Source organism: Trachinotus anak, unplaced genomic scaffold (genome assembly GCF_046630095.1).
Source record: "Trachinotus anak isolate AG129_WGS33_773 ecotype Australia unplaced genomic scaffold, CSIRO_AGI_Tana_v1 ptg000028l, whole genome shotgun sequence".
Lineage (NCBI taxonomy): Eukaryota > Metazoa > Chordata > Actinopteri > Carangiformes > Carangidae > Trachinotus > Trachinotus anak.
The window spans coordinates 9,385,587-9,403,681 of record NW_027273879.1 but is presented as its reverse complement, the minus strand read 5'-3'; the positions used below and the strand labels follow the sequence as shown (position 1 = coordinate 9,403,681).

General features: G+C 41.5%; 2 protein-coding genes across 3 annotated transcripts; one reads left to right on the top strand and one right to left on the bottom strand.

Annotated features, from left to right (window-relative positions):
* The first annotated feature begins 645 nt into the window (after positions 1-645).
* lman2la (lectin, mannose-binding 2-like a) lies at positions 646-7,308 on the top strand. Of its 2 annotated transcripts, XM_071467055.1 has the most exons (9): positions 646-867; positions 1,385-1,503; positions 2,801-2,918; positions 3,016-3,098; positions 3,239-3,271; positions 3,731-3,892; positions 4,545-4,659; positions 5,450-5,575; positions 5,713-7,308. In XM_071467055.1, exons 1-9 carry the CDS (start codon positions 666-668, stop codon positions 5,853-5,855), a joined length of 1,101 nt encoding a protein of 366 aa, XP_071323156.1. In that variant the 5' UTR covers positions 646-665; the 3' UTR covers positions 5,856-7,308. The 2 variants fall into 2 exon arrangements, with proteins under 2 accessions (XP_071323156.1, XP_071323157.1); XM_071467056.1 differs by lacking the exon at positions 3,239-3,271.
* A 527-nt stretch (positions 7,309-7,835) lies between these two features.
* wbp1 (WW domain binding protein 1) lies at positions 7,836-17,915 on the bottom strand. Its single transcript, XM_071467057.1, has 4 exons — positions 17,573-17,915; positions 16,488-16,590; positions 15,876-16,043; positions 7,836-13,930 (listed from the first exon to the last, which is right to left on the bottom strand). Exons 1-4 carry the CDS (start codon positions 17,633-17,635, stop codon positions 13,395-13,397), a joined length of 870 nt encoding a protein of 289 aa, XP_071323158.1. The 5' UTR covers positions 17,636-17,915; the 3' UTR covers positions 7,836-13,394.
* Between the last annotated feature and the right edge of the window lie 180 nt (positions 17,916-18,095).

The window sequence follows — 18,095 nt, the reverse complement described above, 5'->3', positions numbered from 1 at the left end:
GACTACAACATGTGAACAATTTGAAGGGAGTAGTAGTAGTAGTAGAGGTAGTTTCTGAAAGCACTGTATATATATATAGTGTAGACAGGTAGACCTTTAGATAACTCTGTTCAGTACTTTACTCATGTGCCACAATAATATATGTTTTTTCAAATCTTGTGATTGTTTGTGGTTATATCAGCATATATACAGTATATTTCTGTCTCCATGCCGCTCTCCTGCCACCCCAGGAATACTTCTCTAGATCCGCCCATGTGCAGAAACCAGCAGTCCTGCTGTGATTTCTTCAGACAATGCATTTTTTATTTTAAAAAATGTCAGGTAAGTTCTGTCAGGTAAGCTCTCAGTCCTTCATGCATAGTATAAGGTCAGAGTGTGTGGTAATCAGCACCTACAAACAGGGCCCGATCTGTTGTGGTCTCTTGAAGACCCAGATAAGGATTATGTTAGGATCTTATCAAAAAATCCCTGATTTAACCCATTACAGCTCTTCTACAATTTAATAAACGAATTGCTTGGTTTCTATTACAGCCATTAACCAAAAAGACCAATAAAAAGCGTGCGTTCTGATTGACAATCAAACGGACCAATGGTGATGAGCCATGCAACACTGTGGCCCAATGAGAAGGAAGCTGACGGTTCAGAGAGATGAATCTCGCTGTGCGATGGCCGCCGCCAGCAGCAGCAAACACTGCAGGCGCTCCAAATCATCATTCAGTCCATTTTCCACAGGGAACAAAATGCCTTTCAAATCGCACTGGACTTTGGCTTTTCTTATTCTCGCTGTAAGCCTTTGTTTTGCCGAGGACGATCACGAAATGGAAGAGTTTCTGAAGCGGGAGTATTCCCTTTCCAAGCCTTACCAAGGTATCCCAATCGTTATGGCTGTCACTGTAATACTGGTTCACAGGGACAAGCCGAGGGGCGAGGGGCAGATGTTTCCAGAATAACCTATTTAGCGATCACACAATGACACGTATGTTCAGGCTCTGCCTCTTCTAATAAGGCTTCATTTGAACGTTTGCATGCCTCAGATAAATCCTACCGCAGCCAAACAAGGTGTTACAGTGTCATCTATCTATATATCTATAAATATCATATATTTATTAATACATATATTTTATACACACACACACATATATATGTATGTGTGCGTGTGTGTATACTATATATATGTATATGTATGTGTGTGTGTGTGTGTGTGTGTGTGTGTGTCAGGTGTATATTGTGCTTCATGAAAGACCTTTGTTTTGTCAACGTTTTCTTTTACTCAAATACACGTTTTGTCTCTCGACAAAGCAGGATTTTTTTGTCGCCTGGCTCATTCAGGGGACTGTGCTGTGTCAGCTTCTGTCATGATGATGGTATTGTTTTGTGTGCTCAGGTGTGGGATCTTCAGGCTCCTCCCACTGGGAGCTGATGGGGGATTCCATGGTAACCACCGAGCAGGTGCGCCTCACACCTGACATGCAGAGCAGGCAGGGGGCGGTGTGGAGCCGCATTGTGAGTATATATCTACTGGTGTAGGTTGAGCTAGAGGAGAATGACAATAATCATCAGCTGCAGCCTTAAGCACAAGACACTAACGCCGAGGATGCAGTGTGATGTAATCTTCTGATCGTTTGCACGGTTCATCATGTTCATCATGTTTCATCTCTGGAATGTCAGAAAATTGTGAAAAATGCTCATTATAATTTCCCTGAGCCTTTGTTGAGGTCGTCTGACCCACAGACAGAACCCAAAGATACTCGCTTTTCTGACTTAAATGACAAAGAAGAGCAACAAATCCTCACATTTGAGAAGCTGAGTATATGGCATTTGAAAAATGACCAAAATATTAATTGAGTATCAAAATGGTAGGCGATTAGCATTCTGTTGATTGACTACTTGATCAATTGATTTGACAATTACTTAAGCTCTACTTGTGATATCCCTGTTCTGTATTTCAAAAACTGGGAGCTATATACCAAGCAAACTGTACGCGTTAGATGAAACCGGATCCTCCAGCAGCCCGATGATAATGGTGGGTGCTTTTCTACTAATGATTGTACCTCTCAGAAGCAGATAATAACAGTATTCTTTGGAAATGTGCTGGTTATATTTAGCCATTATGAGAGGGAATGCTATATTAAAGTATGGCCCTGGGGTGGTTGAGCTCAGTGGGAGGTTGTAGTGATTATATCTTGTTTCAGACAGAATTTTTCTGCCATTCAGCAGCTCCGCTCTCTGTGTATCATCTTCTTTGCTCTAACCCTTTCGGATCTTTTCTCACTCTAACCAAAAATATTTACTCCCATCATTATATGCCAACCCAAATGCAACCCAACTCAACAGAAGACTTGAACATTGATGCTTTTATTTGGTCAGTGAGTGCCCAAGTGGATCAGCTGCTTGCCATTCACCTTTCATCTTAGTGGAGTAAAACTGCGTGGACATGAGATAAGTAGTTGTGTTCAAGTCTGTTTCCCCTTCGGCTTGTGTTCCCTTTTACCATCATCTTAACCCAGCGTTATCCCTAATCCCAACCTGTCATCTCTGTAGAATAAACCCTAATGCCAAACGTAGCAGGCAGTGATACAGGAACCCAGTTCGAAGGGAAACCGGATTTTGACACAAGACTAGTTTAGGTTTGGTCAGGTCCTCATGTTATTCATGAGATTACGTCTGCTTGAAGACCTCTACCACCCCAAATCCAAAATTTAGGAATCTCTTATTATCCTCTCATATGTTTATTGCCTAGTTGTTGGAGTGAACATATATATTTCACAGGCTTTTCTCAAATGTTTTTTCGGGTCTCTAGCCTTGCCACCTAAAGGACTGGGAGATGCAGGTGCACTTTAAGATTCACGGGCAGGGAAAGAAGAACCTGAATGGTGATGGACTGGCCATTTGGTACACTAAGGAGCGCATGCAGAAAGGTAAAAGCTTTATTTACCCAACCCTACTTTTTTTTTTTATCTCAAAAGAAAACTCATTTTTATACATTATTAACACTGTCTTCGTGTTGTCTTGCAGGCCCTGTATTTGGAAATATGGACAACTTCACCGGCTTGGGTGTGTTTGTGGACACTTATCCCAATGAGGAGAAGCACTTAGAGGTATGCTGCAGTAGCACTGCTTACATCTCACCTGTTCTGTGACAGTGAAGTAAAGGGTTAATGGACAAGTGCTTTTGCAGATTTGTGTAAAGGGGCTGTGTTTGTGTTTTTTTTTTTTTTCTGCAACTATTTGGAGACAGGCGCAGAAGAAGAGATACACTCCTCGTACGCAGGTAACCGGTCTTCAACCCAACCCTATGTCTAACCTCATTATTCGCCCTCCATTGGCCCCGAGCCTGCTCCTCTTACTGAAAACACAGCCTTATGTTTCAAACAATAATGTGCTATGCCTGTGCCATGTGTGTTTTTGCTTTTTTTTTTTTTTTTTGTCCCTGCATGGTTGCTGTCTGGTTTTTGTTGTGTCTTGATCAGAGTAAGATATGCTGGCATGTCTGCATTATATATTTTGACAAACAAAAGCCACATAAGGTTTGAAAAGAAACCTCAGTTTGCGTGACAGCATAAATATGAAAATGCAATTCCTGTTAAAAATGTTTCTGCATGATTCCAGGCTCGGCTGCAAAGTGTGAGCAGACCACTTGCCAGTAAAAATCGCCATCACCTCTCAGCAGAGTACCCGCGTATAATAATAGACTCATCTGATTTCTCTCGTTTCTCACTGTGACCACAAGAGGATCTTCCCCTTCGTTCTGGCCATGGTGGGAAACGGCAGCGTCAGCTATGACCACGAGCGAGACGGTCGTCCCACGGAGCTGGGCGGCTGTAACGCCATGGTGCGCAACCTCAAACATGACACCTTCCTCTTCATCCGATACATCCGCCGCAGGCTCACGGTGAGAGAGACACACACTAATAACACTGCTCAGCACAGGCGGACACTTCTTCATTTCATTTTCTTCACTTTCCAACCTGTTACTATTATAAAGTGGGTTTTTATTGAGAACAGGCTTGAAATTACTCAGAGGGATATAAATGTTTTTTGATTTATAGGCCTTACACATAATTTAACAAGACGAGTGCACAATGAAAACAGTCCGTCCTACGCAAGGAGTAGGAAGGAAAGATAAAATCAAGAAGCAAAGATAAAATCTCTGATGGTTGATTTCCAACGAGTGCTTTGAATATAGATAAATACCACAAGTTATTACTTTGTCATATAAAATGCATGTAATATCTTCTGTTAGTGAACCTAACATCTGAATAAATGGAAAATAAAGGCTCAAGGATGTGGGCAGCAGCATGTTTATACTGTAAACTGCAACCATATTGTTCAGGGTCTGTTTCAAGAAGCTAGTTCACTGAATTGTCTACAAAACCTTTTGTGAGTAAAATTCCTAAAACTTGTGTATACTGAAATCCAGTTCTAGTTTTTTACTTACCAGACAAACTCAGAGAATTCAGTAAACCTGCTTCTGGGAAGAGATATTTTTTATTCTGTGACCTTTTAAAAGTCACTGAAGCTTCCTGATTGCATCTGCTCCTCAGGTGATGATAGATATCGACGGGCAGCATGAGTGGAGGGACTGCCTGGACATACCTGGGGTGCGGCTGCCCCAAGGCTATTATTTTGGAGCCTCAGCCATCACCGGAGATCTTTCAGGTAAGTAGCTGTCACCATCCTAGAAACCCCCCTAGTGATGATGACTGTTGCACTTCAAACACCACTCAGAGTATTTTTAGCCCTGTCTCTGTGAACTCGTCTCAGACCGATATGCTTACACACAACACCAGTTGTGTATGATGAGTATGATGTGTGGATTTGATGAATCTGCTGTTGTGCAGATGTGATGAGATTATGGAGACAATTCTGTAAAACATATATTTATACAAAAATACATTTTATACATAAACAGGTATCTAATGGTACCTTGTGTATGTACCATCAAACTTTCTTCCCCTAGAGGCTGTTATCTTCCTACTTTCAAAGTGTGTTTTATCTGAATCTGAAACAGCTTGGCTGTGTTTGCATTATTGGTTTGGGGAGACAAGCAGCTTTACACAAGATACAGAGATCACTGATATGAGTATTGGTGAATGGATGTACACTGTAAGTTATCATACTATGACCAGTATTTAGAGATAGGATTCAAATTTGGAAAAGTGATCCCTTAAAGTAATCAGACTGTATGTTATACGTGCAGAATGTAGAAAATAGCCCAGTCAGCTGAACATCTTTTACAAGCAAACAAGGAGACTCATTCATGAGAATAAAATATGTTACATGGTTACAATGGTTATACAGCTGGATGTGGCTGAAAAGGCTGTGCTTTTTCTGAGAACTCGACAGTGTGAGACTCTTCAATCACAGTCCATAACTTTGAATTGAAATGCCAGGTGACTTCTTTCCTGTCCTCTAAGTGTAAGTGTGTTCCCTGGCCCTCAATTTACAGATAACCATGATATCATCTCCCTGAAACTCTACCAACTGACTGTGCTGCGGAGTCCAAAGGAAGAGGAAGAGGAAGAGGAAGACGAAATAACCATACCCAGTGTAGATAACATGGACCTACTCCGAAGTAAGACACACACACACACATTATTGTTGAATTACACTGAATCCACAGTCGCTCTTCTGTTCTCCCTCTCTGTCTTTTCACCATCATTCCTCCGCCCACCCTCTCGCTGCCTTCTCCCTCTGTTTCTTCTCCTCCAGTGGGTGAGAGCGAAGAGGGGATGAGCGGAATAGCAATTTTCTTCACCGTGCTCTTCTCCATGCTGGGCTGCGTCTTCCTCATCGTCATCGGCCTGGTGGTGTACAGCCACTGGAACGAGAGCCGCCGCAAGCGCTTCTACTGAGGAAAGAGGAAGGCGAACAGGGAGGTGATGGTCGTGGTAACTACTGAGGTCCGTGGACCCAGCTGCACAAAAGAGAAGTGAGACGTTGCTGTCGGCCAAGTAGAGCACAGTAGCTCCTTTTACCCTGACAGGAGGTGGAGTAGATGTTTCACCTGCTGCACAAAGCCATTCTCCAACTTTGCCATTGGTAGTCATGAAGCAGTAGGAGCACTATCTCACACTTGGTCCTCAGCCCCTGCCTGACTCACACCAACTCGGCCTTACCATCTCCTCATCGGTACTCCTAGCACAGCAGACGTGCAGTACAGAATATTACATAACTTCTTGTGAGCAGCTGCATTTAGTTTTTTACCTTTTCGCCAGATTTGACGAATATGAAAAAAATAGTTCACTGATGTTGATTTTCTGGCTTTGAGACATATAAATATAGAAGTATCTGATTGTTCCTACTTAAGACTCATTAACCAAATAACACTAAAACCCACTGATGCCATCTTGACTGAACAAAGACGCATCTCTACTTTTCCTCGCATTAGAAAAGCTACTCAGTGCTCTGTACGCAATCATTTTGACTGTGTATACTATATAATATACTGTATATTATTATCCTGTAGTTGCTGTAGTGTGCATGACATTCATTTAGGGTCATTTCTTTATGAATTGTCGAGGCTATTTTTTATTTTTTTGTTGTTCACATTATGCTTGACCGTGTTCGTGTGCAGCTTATGAAAAACTGACCTCTGTCTCATTGGTGCATGTGCTGGTGGAAATGATTTGGGTGCTTCAGGGAAATATTTAATTTAAAATGAAATGGAATTTTTATTTTTTATCAGCATTGGTTTTCACAAAATGTTTATTTATATTTTAGCACTGAGCGTTTCCCCCTGATTTAAATGTGTATTTGAGGAAGTGGATCATATTTGTTGATCAGTTTACAGCAAATTCCTCTCAAGATATTTCAAATATGACACATTAGAGTTTTAGGAATGAACCTTTGCACTGGAGGGAGGTCTGAGGGTGGTCCACTTTTTTCCGCACATTGACCTTTCGTTTGTGTTTCCGTCTCGTCGCCTGTGTTTTTCTGTTAAGCGTGTCATACAGTGTTCGGCCTCAGGCTGCCGCTGGTGTCGGCCGGATGTTGTTGACTCAGTCCCATCTTCTTCTCTACGTTCTGGAAATGATTCCAAGCCTCATGTCAACATCATATCTTTTATGTGGTGCTTTGTTCTTGATTGTGCAGTTTATGAGGACGTCCTTGCTTCCTCATTTCCTGTCGCCACCTTTACAGCCGCCCTACCTTATTTTTGTTGTATTGTTTGTTTGGTGTGAGAACTGTGCCTCGTTAATCATTCAGTGACCTACAAATGACAGTTTATAACCATTTTATCTTGTTTCTTCCTCCAGACATATTTCAATTGCCTCATTAAAGACCTATACTGACATTGTTAATGACCTCTGGCTGTTAAGGTGGGTTGTGTACGTGACAGTAACACACAGATAGTACCTCATATAACTGTGGTTGTTCTACATGTATGAATGAATTACTGGAGCACAGAGAAAACAGTTTAAGAACAAACCACCTTTTTCAAAAATATTCTTAAAGTGCACAACAGAAACCTCATGATCAGACTTTTTGAACCTTCAGTGTGTTAGGACAAGAGGTTGCGTGTTATCCTAATTATTGGCTGACATAACATCCCGTCAATAATTTAGACTAACTGCCTGAGGTGCTTCTCGCACAGCTGTGTGACAGTTCTCCAGATCAATTTCTCAGATTTGTCACATGCCGAGCTGGGGCACCATTTCCACCCCGGAGTGCTCAGGGTCCATCACTCTTTGAGCACACAAGAAGCCTTTTGTTTTCCAAGCTTTACAAACAAAACGTTTAAGACAAAATATCAGGATACTGCAAATGGATATTTGTAGTGAAATGAATGAGTTCAGAGGATTTCAGTCAAGAAATGGCAAGAGTCAGTGAGATGAGTGCCAATGTTTGTTTTATTAAAAAAATAAAATACAAATGATGACCCAAAGAGTACACAGCAGACTTTTTACTAAAACCAAAGCATTTTTATGTGTAATTCAGTGCTTTACTTTTTTTTTTTTCCTCTTTTTCCACTTTACTTGTTTTGGCTTGTTTTAAGTTACCAGGAAAACAATGTAGAAAGAGACTGGTGTGTGTTTGTAGATACCTGCTTCCTTCTCAAACTAGGGTGTTTCTCATTTTGGCATTAAAAAAAAAAAAATTCCACATAGCTCAACCGCGGCACCTCCATCTGTTTGGTATTATCTATGGTTGAGGATGAAGTAGTTTCCAAGTTGCTTGACAGAAACAATCATGCTGATGATGGGGATGTTTTTTCTTTTACAAGTTCAGAGTCTAAGGGTCCACAAGTCATTTCTGTATCAGCCTAATGTGTGCTGGTCTAATGCGAGCTGACTGTGTTCCATGTTGAGGTCTTTCATATGCATAATATATAAAAATTCAGAAACTGGTGGTGTCATAGTAATTGTGGATTAAAAGGCAACCGTTAAATATTCAGTCGGTGAAAATTCATGAAGATGGAAAAAGAAGATAGCCATTGTTTAAACTGAGAAACCCGAACACATTGAATTATTGCAACAGATATGAGGGATGGAAAGGTTTGACAGAGACCATAACATATCAAATGAGTATTCATCCAACGAAAACAATATATTCAACTTCTTCCTTCGGCTTATACAACTTAATAATGTGGTTTATTCATACATTAGGAGTAGAAAGTTTTAGTGGTTGAGGAGGCAAACAGGAAAAAGCCAACAAGAGGGAAAAAGAATATATATAATATAATGGCTTTTTAACTCAAAGCCCCTCAGCCAACATTGAAGCACACATACTCACCACATCACTGTAGTAGCATTACAAGTATACTTTTTTTTTCTTTTTTTCCATGTACGCAGACCAACCAATGTAGATTACAGTACAGTGCAGTGCCACAAGTACTGAGAGTTCTATTGCTTGTACTGGTCCCCACAGATAAATGACAGAAAGTGAGAGTGGGGTCGCAGCATATAACAGTAGGTTTATGTTGTTGCATAGCCTAGTTGAGAAAAGTACAATACGCTACAGAGATGCGTGATGCAGAAACTAAGACAGACAATAACCGTGAAACAACTGCTTTGGCTTTGAGACTGGTGGGTCAGAAATGTGTTAATTTAAAACTCTAGCACTGCTCGTTAAAGACGACCCTGAGAGTGGGAAACCAAACTGACCAATGTTGTGCCAGCACACACACACACACACACACACACACACAGACATGGACACACACAGAGTGGTGAAAACGGCGATGATCTGTGTAGCGTAGAGATATCAGCAACTTTGGTAGATTATTTTGTCGATACTTCTGCATGGGTGGATGTGCCCTCCTGTTTCCAAGGGTCCACATGCAGAGTGGTGCAGCTAAGAGGAAAAAAAAAACACAAACACGGCTACAGCGTTAGCTACCGTTACCAAGACAGAGCCTGGGTGGAGGGTGCAGTCATGGTCCACAAAGACCCATCGGAGCAACACAAAAACTCCTGTCACAGCCACACATGCAACTAGTTACATAAGGGAGAACTGTTCTCACTAGGTGGGGGATGTGGGGGGGTGTGGGGGGTGGAGGGGGTGGAGGGATGTCACATCACGCACCTCCACTGAGGTTGACAAAAACATGAAGGCAAAGTTTGAGCCTATATAACAAACATTTACAATCAGCTATTGTTGAATATGAGCTTTGCCTCGGTATTAAAGGACATCCACATCCAAACACTGACCACGCCCACATTGCTCATTTCTGACTATGTTCAGATGGTGGATCTGTGGCAACTGTGGCTTTAAATGAACAGCACAGAGCAGACGAATCACTCAATGAAAAGGATTTTTGTCCACAGTTGATGACTGATATAGCCCTTAATTTCAGTAAACATGTGAAAACCAGGGAGGCATAGTAGTTGTTTGGCAATGGGAAAACTATGGACCTCCAGTTCATTCATGCAAAAAAGAACTATCATTCCCTAATTCCTCAACCCCCCCACTGTTATTTTGTCTACATAACTATACAAATAAGCAAAACTGCACCTTAGCAAAAAAAGGTTAAAAAGCAATCTCTTGTTGGGAGTTCACTTTTGTTCGCCTACCGCAACAAACAACTAGGATGAATCACAACCAGACCATAGAAAACTAAAATTAGACTTTTTTTTTTTTTACTTATTTTCCTCATGCTTTCGAGTCAGTTAATTTCACAAACTAATTGCAACCAGATCCACAGAACAAAAACAGAGTGAGCACAAACTCAACAATCTGAACTTCACAAATTCCATCAGTGCCACAACTAACTAGATACACAGTATTTTAAAATTCAACACAACCACCCCTCAGATACAAAATCAATCTATGTAAACCTACGGAACATCTGACAGTTTAAAACTTGTGGCTTTAAAATGTTTATAAACCACATCCTTTTCTCATAAAGCGAGCACCCTTTCTCGGAACCAGCTCAGATGCTTTCATCTGTTGATACAAAAACACTACCCTGTTCTGAAGCAATCATGCTTGGAAAAACACAAGTATCACCATTCAAAAGAAATCCAGAACAAACCCACTTCACTACATCTACTCTAGTAAGGCAGTAGCGCGTCTGTTCCCGCATACAGAGGGTATATGTTATTGTGCAATTACATAATCAAGACATTTGCTCTCTAGAGATGCAGCAAGGCAGCTTGAGGTGTGTTGGTCACAAAAAATGTCTTCTATTACTTCTGCTAATGGGTGTGCAGTCATGCTCACAGTGTAACAGCTCTTCTGAAAAGGTCACTGTCATGTTAGTATGGCTTCATATTTACACACCTGCTCGACGATGCAACACAAGGACCGCAAACCTAATACTAGTGCAGCAAAACTGGCAAACGGCATGTTTAATTGACTCGGCCCATTTAATGAGCATGAAACAAAATCTCTCATCTTTCAATTTGAGCCTTGGTCAGCTTTGCTGCGCCGGGCCTCTTGTACTGTTTTCCCACAACAGAAAGTGCTCAAGCTCAAATGGTAGAACACCGCACAAAATAACACAAGCACTACCAGAGCAGATCTCTTGGATGGGGGTTGTAGGAAAGAGGAAACACTTTCATGGGCCACTGAGGTGCATGGGTCCCAAAACTATACACATTTATGTGCAGAACCCAATGTCACGTCCTGTTAAGAGGCCAAGAACTTCCCAAATGTGTCTTTATCAGAGTTCAATCAGTGCCGAAAAAAAAGAGACATGCCAGGCAATTTTAACAGATGAATAAATATATCCAACAAGCATGAATTGTTAGCATTAACTCCCCAACTTTGCCAGCTGGAAATTTATGCTCAATCTACATTTTAAAAAAGCCATGATACATGTTTGGAGTCTGTAAAGTGACAACTGAAAGTTTAAACTGCTAATTCAGTCAGGGCACTGTTGGAGACTTTTTAGGCCAGTTTTACTTTTGAAGAATTCAATATATTACACCATTGAGTTTAACATCATGACAGTGATTAAGACCAATCAGGAGCAGGACTATGTGAGCGTGTGTGCTTGTGTGAAGCAGAATGACTGACCTGAGTCTTTACACTGTGCCCACTTTGTCACACAGCATCAGAGCAGACAAATAAAAAAAGTTGTTGTTGTTCCAAACTTAATTCAAAATGAAACATTCACTGAATTATCAGTTACTACTTGTCTTGCACAGACTTTTATCATGTGACAAATAACATTTGCAGTTATTTTCCTATCTGATTAAGTTCAACTGCAATGCTTTGAATTCATGCTCTACAGTATACTGGGCAAGCAAATATGCAAAGCAGAGCAGCATGCAGTTGATCACAACAGACTCTGCAAACTGTGCCATCACTAACTAAACTGCAGAGCAAAGCCTGCATTCACCTCAACTTTCTAATGCACCCAACCTCTGCTGCCAATGGAAAATACCACTGCAAATTCCTTACACTGCCAAGAGCTACAGGGTCCACAGAGAGTCGAGACAGCACCAGCTAACTAGCCATCAGCACCACAAAACAGCAAAGCATGGCTCACATGGTCATAACAACACAATGACACTTGATCCAGGGAATCTGAACTTAAACCTAAGTCCATTTCTTTATCCTTACATCTGGGTATGGAGTTATGTATCCACTGTAGCCCACTGTCATTCTGACAAACAGATGAGCAAAGCGAGTAGCACAACTGCTAGAAAATGCTAATTAACTCAAACACAAATTCATGCCTCATGCAAAAAAAAAAAAACAAAGAACAGTGCTTTAATTGTTAATCCAACTCTGTGCTGAGTGAGTATTTCAACCAAATAGATCAGCACTTAAAGGTTATACACACTCACATCTTCCCTACTGCACGAAAACACCCACTCACTAGTACACACTTTAGCAGCCCCTGTCAGGAGCTTTGTTGGGATTAATGGTGACACCTGTGGCATTTACTGAAGCACAGCTGGTTATGAAATGAAAAAACAAAAGCAAATACATACTTTGTTATTAACATCCAAACTATCTACTGAGCAATACACTCACTCTGACATAACCCTAACACAGATCCACCACAAGGCTTTTTATTGATTAAAAAAAAAAAAGGGTGGCAAAACCCCTAAATGCAGTCAGAAGCCAAAGAGGGGAGATCACGTGCACACCATCAATAAATCATGAAAAGCCGATCACTCCTTACGTACAGTCGTGCTAATTGGTCACCACAAAGCTGTGGAGACAACAGTATGGATATCAAAAAGGAAAAAGTGCTGGAGGGAGGATGTATGTTGTTTAAAACCCAGAGACAAAACGAAAAAAACTCAACTCCTTCCTGTCACTGCCTCTGCTATTTGTGGATGTTTAGTCTCCCCCTAAATCTAGATGTGAAACATCCCACAAACCAGAGGACACCAGACGCTGGTTGCCATGACCTCAGAGCTGACATCACCGCGCAGCTGTGCCCTACATTTTACAGCTCACACACAAACTCTCACACACATACAGAAATGTGTGCTCGTGTCTAATTCATCCAGTATCATCTTCAGTTGGTTTTGAACTCCTCTGCTTCGTCATAGTGGGGACAGAGGAGAAATGCTGCTGACCTTATTGGTATGCTTCAAGCTGACCATCCCACCGGAGGTAAAATGTCAGATGGAAGGATGGCCGGAAATGTTGTGACCAAAGAGAGTGGCGAGACAGAAACGGAAACATGACGGCAGTGCTGAAGGATAGGGTAGGAGCACGGGAAACAGTCGTTTCTGATTTCAGTCACAATCAATTGCTGCCTTCTCACTACCCGCTGACATTCTGTCACTTATCGCTCAGAAAAAACAGACCAAATGGAGCATCAACGTGTGTTTGCTGGTTTCCCCACTAAGGAAAAGCAAAGCAAAAAAAAAAAAAAGAAGCCAGGAGTTTTTCCACATAATGTGTTATTCATCTTTCTTAATCGGAAGCCATTAAAGATTAGTTATCGTCATCATTTTCTTGTCATGCCTATATTACGCTGTGAATCACACCATGTGGTCTCCAGTGCTGGTGCTGGCGGTCTGGCTGGGCAGATCAGAGGTACGCTCCTTCTGTCTGAACGTTTGCTGCTGATGCCCAGAGCAGCATTCCCCGCCGGTGACCTTGCACATCCTGTGTTCCTCGTCGCTTTCCTCCTCAAGCCCCGAGCCCTCATCTACGTCCAGCTGGCATACGCACACTTCAATCCCTGAGTCGCCAGTCACATGCCGACGCCGAGTGACGAGCTCTTCGTCCTCTTCTGCTGGCATCAATGGAGCCTCCACGTTCTCCACTTCCAGACGCTGTGCTTGGATTGGCATCGACACTGCATCCTGTTCTGATGATGAGCCTGAGGCCTCACTATCGGCCCTCAGGTCAGCCTCGGCCAGGGGTTGTGGCACTGAGGCAGCGTCTGGCTGGCGCAGTTGTGGAGGGAGTGCTGGTGCAGTCTCAGGGGGGTTTTCAGAGTAAGGAGGGGGTGGTGTCGGGGGGTGGCCTACCACCTCTTCATAGTCAGGAAGCTTGCAGTCGTTCCAGAACCCTGAAAGTCAGCAAATACACAAGCTTTAGCTTTCCAACTGTCATGCACATAAAGACAGAATTAATAGAAAACTCTTTTGAAAATGGATTCAGTCATTTCTTTAAAGCTAAAACTCACTGCTTCCAGCTTCTCAGGTGTTAGGTACTTTTCTTAGTTCTCTATGATATTAAACCAAATCTGTTTGGGTATGGTACTACTGGTGGGACAAAACAAGCAATCTGAAAACTTCAGCTTCAGCTTTAGGAAATGAATTGAGAAAACAACCAACAGATTCATCAATAATAGTTAGTTGCAGCCGTACATCCATGCTAATTATTCTAACATGGTGTTGTATATGCCAACCAATTTCACCAATGAAAAAAACTTTGGTAAGTAAAGCTTCGGTAGTCCTCAGACTCAGTGTGCTATTTTCTCTCAAATTAAAAGGACAGTAGGAACAAGAACAACAAGTTGCAAGTCATCCTAGAAAAGTGCTTCAGGTAAATATCTAAAATTTATTTTGCAAATGACACAGCTTCCTTTGCTGGAGACTTCTAATGCTCGACAAGTAGAGGAGAGGGATGGAGGTTGTGCAACAGCTTCATTAATGGCCAATCTAATATATCAGGGCCTACATGTTTGTGTTGGTACTAAGGATCACCTTTCTCATATCTCAAAACCTAAGCTAACCACCGTGGAGAGCACTCATTTGGATTCAAAGCAAACCCTTAAGTAAATGCAGGTCTCACAGCTGATTACACTTTGTTGATGGATTTCTGATCATACTGTATTTTCTCTGTTGTCCATTTCACAAAATTGCACTTCATACTGACATATAAACAGAGATGAGTACAAAACAAGAAAATATGCTTTCTCCGGACTCAGTGTGACATGAATATTATCCATGAAGGTAGATTTAAAGCGGGTTAACATGTGCACATCAGGGTTACAGGTTTAAAGCTGCAATGTTGGAGGGCAGCAGGAAGAGCTTCAAGAGCACATGTTGCCAGGGTATCTGTGTGAGTCACTCACTGTGTACGCTCTCAGTCAGAGTTGTGTTCACATTCTTGACATTAAGTCAAGCATGTTCGCTGTGGGCCTCAGACTGTGTGTGCACCTTGTCCCACTCCTGTTTGTGATATTAGTGGACACAATATCAAGTTTCAGTGAGGGTCCAGAGTGACCACTGACATTAGGGTGGCATCTCCGCTGTTTGCTGTCCTTCCAGCAACATCAGACCATGATCTTCAATATACAATCAGGCAACTTTCAGATGAGTATGACAAAAATGGGACAGGGATCAGCACGTCCAATTCTAAGGTAATAACTCAGTAGGTTTACTCTCAGTAAAAGACAGGAAAGTTCAGGTAGACAATGCTTGTAGGTCAGAGTGCTGCGATGCAGATGTTTATGTAGGACCTTGGTGGTGGGGAGAGCAAAGTTCAAAGTCCTGACCCTTAGCTTTGAGTAGTGCCCAAAAGAATAATGCTGCGCATAGGGACAGCCAAAATGAAGCCTGCAGGATGGCTAGCCTCAGTTTGTCTAAGTCTATCCAAGATGACCTTGGTATCAAGGTGCAGCTTTGCACTAAATCACAGGAAACCTCAGGGCAAACCCTGAATCTCTCACCAGGTCCAGGAGCACACGAGGAGCCCAGAGGAATAGCTAGATGAAGTTTCTGGAAAAAAGACTATCATCTATGCTTGCACCATCACAACCCTGTTTGTAGATCTTAATCTGTATTGATTATACAGATACCCAACTGAGAGTGTCCTTCCATCTGATGGAGTGGATACCAAACAACTGTCAAGATTTTTGAGAAACTCACAGGCCAAATATAAAGCTGCAAGATGACATAGAACACTGAATTGCAAAATAACAGAAAATTGAAATTATAGAGTATATTCACGATTTAATTCTGGAAGGCATCTTTGATGTCCCCATAAAAAACAGAAAGGATACTCACTTAGATTGAGTGGTGGAGGGGAGATGAAGGAGCTAGAGGCTCCTTGGTAGGCCATGAGGCTGATCTCACGTTGACGTTGCTCCTGCTGCAGGCGCATCTTAACCCTCCGGTGTCGGTAGGCACAGCAGCAACTCAGCATGATGATGAGGGTCCAAACTAACCAAAACCCTACAAAGGTTCAATGTAATAATTTTATCATCTAACTAACCAGCACTTTGCCAGACTGTAAACCATGATGAGGAGTTAGGTGTTAAAATTTACTTCAAAATTAATTTGGTGCAATAACATAAATACTATTTTAAGCATAAGCATAACTAAAATATTAATCAATATAAAACCATTCTTTTTCTGTAGTTAAACTCTAGGCTCAATATATTTTTACTTTTAAGTACATGTTGGTACATGTTGGTTTCAATTTGACAACTATACAGAAGTTAACTGATCTTATCAGTGAAAGTAAAACTAATTAGAGAATAAAGCAACACACATCAAACAAAACCAATTTTAAGAGTTCAATCTCCAAAATGAGAAATGGTGAGGCAATATGGAACGTACACAAACATACAGAATGTGATTTAACTGAATGAGGGATGAACAATCAATTGTACTTACACCACAGCTCATAGTAGTAGGTGCAGCACTCTGTCTCTCCACAGCAGTACCCCATCTCACAGCGGTACTGTTCATTGTTAACCCCAAAACAGAACTCCTTCGCCTTAAGTATACACAAGAGGTACACAAAGTGACTGTCTGAGTCAATACTCAATCACACAAGTAAATACGAAAATGAATAGCAAGCTCTTGATAGACTGACCTATTTAGCCTTTGTCATTTGTCACTTCTGTGTGACTTACTGTGTGTTAACAGTTTCAGTCCCACTGTTCTGTACAGTAACACTTTTATTTAAACTGGTTAGTTAAAATAAGATTTGAACATGTTAACTTAGAAGGGCAAGGCTACAACTGAAAGTTACCAACCCCAAAGTACAATTAAAAAACACGTATTAATACAATACACATAGCAGTATACAGTATAATACGTATGATGGGGTCCAACCAGTAATCAAAACAAGGCAGAGCCCAGTGGCATTTTAAAATGATCACAGTATCAAAATGTCTTCGCTAGGGCCTTTCATTTGTAGACATTTGTTTTTGTTAAGGAGACTTCAAATAGCAATCTGTATTAAAAGAATGACACTACGGACGATGTCAATGTAAATATATATATATATAAACTGCTTAATGAACATTGTGTGGGTTCCTTTCGCTCTCTTTTCCGACGAAAGTTAAAATAGTGATTTTATCTGGAAACCAAGCAGGACAAACTGAGGCTGACTGCCCTGTCTGGCTAGCCAATATCAACAACTATGAATAAACACGTCAATTTGCCGGGTACCAGTTAGCAGCGGCTAACGTTAATCTTGAAAGCCTTGATACAAAGTGTAAATTGATGGTAGTAAAAAAAAACCGTGTAGCTTTTCGAGTTACAACCAGTTTTTTTTTTTACCAAGTTAGCTGTCGAAATATAAATAAAAACTTTGACCAACTGACGTCATCCTCTGTATACAGTAGCAAGCCGTGCCGAGTTTCCTTTGTGGAGGAGACAAAAGGGATCGACAGAAGGCCTTCACCCAGCCCAGAAGCCGCGGCCTCGGCTAGAACGGTCCACCGACCCCGGGAGCGCTAGCGGCGGCTTACCTGCACCAGACAGGTCCCGGTACAAAGAAGAGCTACAATGGATCCCAGTGCTTTCTGCGGCATCTTTCTGGGTTGACGGCCGTTAACACGACGGGAATCATATAGCAGTCGGTCGAATCGACGACTTGTCGAGGTGACTGCAGGTGGATATGGCTAGTTTACGGTTCAGCCTGTCGCACATAGACGTGTTTTTGCTGTTCCTTGACTCAGAAACTCAGAAACAGCCCTGGTAGATATACGAATCAGGGACTGCCGCTGAACTGTGGGGGGCGCTGTGTTTACACCTGTGAAACCACATGATTTCACAGAATTCAACTTCAGAACGAGAAAGAAAGATTACCACTTATTTTAATTGTGAATAATTAATCATAACATAAAGTCATCACTCACTTGGAGCATCAATTCTCACATTTATTAACTTATAACACTCAAAATGTAATGACCTCAATTACAAGCTGAGTACTTTAATTCATAAAATATGGAACAACATAACAGGGAAATAAAGGAGGCTAGTTATTAAATG